The 4,611-nt window shown below is 37.9% G+C and overlaps 1 protein-coding gene across 1 annotated transcript; it reads left to right on the top strand.

The window, feature by feature from the left end:
• Window positions 1-1,447: 1,447 nt before the first annotated feature.
• Window positions 1,448-3,253, top strand: LOC110104087 (aquaporin TIP3-1-like). The gene is made up of 3 exons (XM_020833055.2): window positions 1,448-1,577; window positions 1,665-1,912; window positions 2,867-3,253. Exons 1-3 carry the CDS (start codon window positions 1,448-1,450, stop codon window positions 3,251-3,253), a joined length of 765 nt encoding a protein of 254 aa, XP_020688714.1.
• Window positions 3,254-4,611: the final 1,358 nt, after the last annotated feature.

Below are 4,611 nucleotides of genomic sequence, written 5' to 3'. Positions count from 1 at the left end.
AAAATCATCTCAAACCAAGTTTAAATCAGTATCTTTTATGCCATCTTACATATAAGTGAAGTGTGATATTTCAAGAGATAACCGGCCAGCATCACCAGGAAAGGCGTTGAGTGTGTGTTGACTTAAATATATGAGCATTAGTGTTTCTCAAAAGAGCAAAAGCCCCTTATAAAGAGATAATAACCTCGTGAGAACAATGCTTTAATATGTTAACCAAGATGTTTAAATTCAGGCTTCATTTGGGACGGCTTTTTTATTGCTTTTTAAAACAGAGTTTTAGTACAAAAATAAAAAAATTTGTGCTAAAACTCCGTTTTAGAAAGCAATAAAAAAGCCAAATTTGTGCAGAAGAACAACCCTGAGTGGAAAACAACAAGTGAGTACTGAAGGGAACAGAGCACTAAACCATTTGGTGCATAAATAGCTAATTATTGAATGAAAAAAAGTAGCATTTGAAACATACTATCTTGTAGTATCATTAGTTGTCATTCAATGAGTATTTCCATTCAAATATGTCATCCTACTATAGTACATTTCTTCCCATGTTTTCTTAAGTTAGCACAACTTCTTTGTCTCATAATACGACAAATTAAACGTTTCACGCATATAAACGAAAAGGTTCAATGATGCTACTGTAACATTAGGGTAGTAGCATTCAGACAATAATTATAATAAGTATTGATAAAATGATGTAAAAGTATAATTATGAACTAAGATGTTTCAATCATCAATTTCACACTAATGAAATCTCCGCATAAGATCAGACAACAATACACTTCATCACTCATATGCTCTAAGTCGTTCAGACATGTTAGCCCACCACAATATATGTCATCACATACTAGTTAGGTCACTACAGGAAAATTGCTAATTATCGACGGTTTAGATGACTTTTCTAGCGGTTTTTAAAATTTCCGGCGGCTTTCCGGCCATTAACCGATTAGCATCATTTTGTTAATGGAAATTGAAGGAGTTGGTTTTCTTTCGATGATAATATAATAACATTCATATGACAATTATAAATAAATTGCACCAGTAAAATGAGATCTATGATTGAGGGTTCCTATCTCCTATCTTAGGTGAAGGCATGAAAGTAATCGCTTGCCCTGAGCCATCAGTCTTCGAAGCACTAGAGCCTTGACCAAGAAGCAAGCTTTCTGATTTACAAAATCCATTTCAGGCCCATAAGCCCAGCCCATATTCCAAGAGACTTCCATGTCTCTTATCTAGCCCACCTCCCACCAACCCCATCACCTCTCTCAACGTGCCCTACTTCCCTTCCCACGTGTCATCAACTCCCCAGAACCTCACACGTGTTACTCCACCTTCCTCCTCTTCCCTCTTCAAATCCCCAAACCACCTCTACTTTCCTCTGGCATAACCGCATAAGAAGAGAAAATACCAAGCACTTACATTAAGTACCCAATCACCCTAAAAACTACAGAGAATGCCTCGCCGATATGCTTTCCGGTGGACCGAGGACGACGTCCACCACGACACCATGCGTGCCTTCCTCTCCGAGTTCATCGCCACAGCCATTTTCGTCTTCGCCGCCGAAGGCTCCCTCCTCTCCATCGGTATATATACACGTATATACTCGTGCGTGGAATATTTGTTGCGAGTGTAGAGTGTAGACTCATTAACATCTTCTTGCATGCATGCAGCAAAGCTGAACAAGGACACGTTGATCAACGGCGGCCTGGTTGTTGATGCCCTTGCCAACGCACTTGCCTTCGCCGTGGCTGTCTCTGTCACCTCCAATTTCTCCGGCGGTCACGTGAATCCTGCCATCACTCTCGGCGCTCTCGCCGGCGGTCGAATCTCAGTCTATCGGGCTATCTTGTACTGGTTGGCACAGTTACTCGGCTCTATATTGGCCGCCGTTCTACTCTGGATTTCCACCGGAGGAATGGTATCAAGAAATACTCTTTCGATCTTTACAAAAACTGTACATATATTACTGCATAATATTTTTTCTTTATTTATAAAGTTGATACATTAGTATTATATATACTTAGGTGTTTGTGTGTCTTGCGCCGCAACTAAATTAATAGGAACTTAGGAGATGATTTCATGTTCGCCCAAATTATAGTCCTAACATTAGATGGAATTCTTATATGAAATTCCTTATAAAGTTTTTTTTTTTTTTAATTTCTCCAATCTATTTTATATTGAGATTTGTGTGTTCTTTAAATTGTTTCTATGGTTATATTAATGATTGATCGATTTATGAACATTAATTTTAAAATAGAAACAAATTATATAAACATTGGTAATAATTTTATTATAGTAATTTTTTTAAGGAATATTTTCTTATGAGCGCTCTATTTCTTAAAAATTTAGAAAAATTTACATACATATCACTTTATATCATTCTATTTACATATCTAATGCCTAAAATTTTAATATTACATATATATCATGCTATATTATTTTAATATCAAATATGTCACTCATATTTCCTTCATTTCACTCATATAATTCATATATTCTATTATTTAATTATTTATAAAATTATCTCTTAAACAATTGTAAAAATTTAGAACTATCTTTAAATTAAAGTTATTTTTTTATTTTTTTAATAATGAGTAATGCAACAAAATCTGATAAATCATAGCCCAAAAAGTTTAGACGAGATTGCATTTAAAAAAAACTTAAGTGCAATAAATATAAGACTTAAAGAAAAATTAGTGAAGAATATTATGATAATAATTTAATCAAATAAATACGTAAATAATTAATCTTGAATTTATCTTAAAATAAATTTATGAAATTTATGCTGACCAAAATTTAATCAGCATATAATCAACATTTCATTTAAATAAATCTGTCATATAATTTGATTATTATTTTTTATTTATTGCAGAGACCATTAGGGCTTGCAGTAGCGGTGGGAGTAGGACGGGCCAATGCAGTGGTACTCGAGATGGTGCTGACGTTCGGGCTCGTGTACACGGTCTATGCAACTGGGCTGGACCCAAAAAGAGGGTCCATCGGCACGATCGCGCCACTGCTGATCGGGTTCATCGTGGGGGCGAACGTGTTGGTGGGCGGGTCCTTTGACGGGGCGGCGATGAACCCGGCCCGTGCGTTCGGGCCTGCATTAGTGGGTTGGAGGTGGCGCCACCACTGGGTTTATTGGATTGGCCCGATGCTGGGTGGGGCCCTCGCCGGTTTGGTTTATGAGTTTCTGTTAATTACGACCGAGCCTTCACATCCACGTCATCAGCATATAGGTCCAGAGGACTACTAGCTGGTTTTAGTGTGGAGCCCATTTTGGTTGGCGCTTTGTTCTTCTGTTTTTACTTTTAATTATCCTGTTTTATTAAATGTTTTTTTTTTTTAACTTTTTTGGTGTGCTTCAGGTGTTTTTTTATGAGACTTTAGCTGTGTATTAAGCTAATTAATGCAGTAATAAAATGCCAGTTTTTCAAGCTTTTTAGGCTTTATTTAACGGTTTTCTTTCTGCTTCTTAAATCAGTTTTTTAGTATAAAAATTTTAATTAATAAGCATAAACAATGTGATCCATACTGTTCATTTACATACCAATTATCTTGATCCATTAAACGTCTAAAGTAAAATCCATCACATAATTCAGTGAGATCCTCACCATGAAAGTTATTTTCAAAGCAAAAAATATTTTGCCGGAGTGATCGATGGTTGTTTTATGGTTCTCTTATAAAAGCTTTTTTTTTGTGAAAAATATATTTTTTATTTAACTTTAATTTTTTATTATCTTATAAGTAATATTTTCTTTGTAAGAATAATAAATACAACAAAAAAAATTAAATATTCAATGTTGAAGTGAAGCTCGGCCGAAAAATAATTTGTTAGAATTAAAATATATTATTTGGCACCCCTATAAAAACTTTTTGGCTCTACCACTACTTATCTTTCAAAAACCGATCAACCATTAATGAAAGCCATTGTTTAAAAAAAAAAAATTCTAAGTGGAAAAATGGAAGAAGCCTTATCCGGTTTTAGGGATTATGATATTTGTTTATGTTACAGAGGGAGTTATTCCCTTTCCTGGTAGGTCTTGTTGTAGTTGGTGGGCGTCTCGAGTTTTATTTTCTGATTTGGATCATTCCTTCATGGCCTTGATGGAATCTTGGATTCATGTATTTGGTTGCTAAAATTGAGTATTCGGACGGTGGTGAATACCGAACAGTACTGAACTCGGTACTATGAAGTACTGAGTTCGATACTTCACAGTTATGGGTGCCAATATTTGACACTACACGAAAACCCGACCCGGAATTTTCGGATTAGACTCGAGCCCGCGTCGCTGCTCGCGACCTCGCCCGCATCGCACCATGCGTACCGCTCGCCCCGCGCGCCCCTCGCGAACCTATCCGACGCGAACCTGCCCCTAGGGGTGTCAATTCGGGTCAACCCGTCGGGTTCGGGTCGAACCCGACCCGACCCGGATCTAAACAGGTCAACCCGAACCCGATCCGTTTTTGCAAACGGGTCGGACATTTCAACCCGGACCCGACCCGGCCGGGTTGCCGGGTTGACCCGACCTGACCCGCGACCCGGCAGCTAGAGCGCGGCACGCGGGTTCGGCAGCAGGAGCGCGGCAGCGATTGCGAGCGATGGCGGGCGCG

Source organism: Dendrobium catenatum, unplaced genomic scaffold (assembly GCF_001605985.2).
Source record: "Dendrobium catenatum unplaced genomic scaffold, ASM160598v2 fragScaff_scaffold_692, whole genome shotgun sequence".
NCBI lineage: Eukaryota > Viridiplantae > Streptophyta > Magnoliopsida > Asparagales > Orchidaceae > Dendrobium > Dendrobium catenatum.
Note: the sequence above shows the minus strand (reverse complement) of the source record. Positions and strands in the feature narration are given on the sequence as shown.

What these genes read in the sequence shown, in the direction of transcription:
- LOC110104087 (XM_020833055.2), top strand. Translation starts at nt 1,448, where the DNA reads ATGCCTCGCCGATATGCTTTCCGGTGGACCGAGGACGACGTCCACCAC. An exon ending in AGGCTCCCTCCTCTCCATCG is followed by an intron (nt 1,578 to 1,664) that starts GTATATATACAC and finishes GCATGCATGCAG; the next exon opens with CAAAGCTGAACAAGGACACG. An exon ending in GGATTTCCACCGGAGGAATG is followed by an intron (nt 1,913 to 2,866) that starts GTATCAAGAAAT and finishes TATTTATTGCAG; the next exon opens with AGACCATTAGGGCTTGCAGT.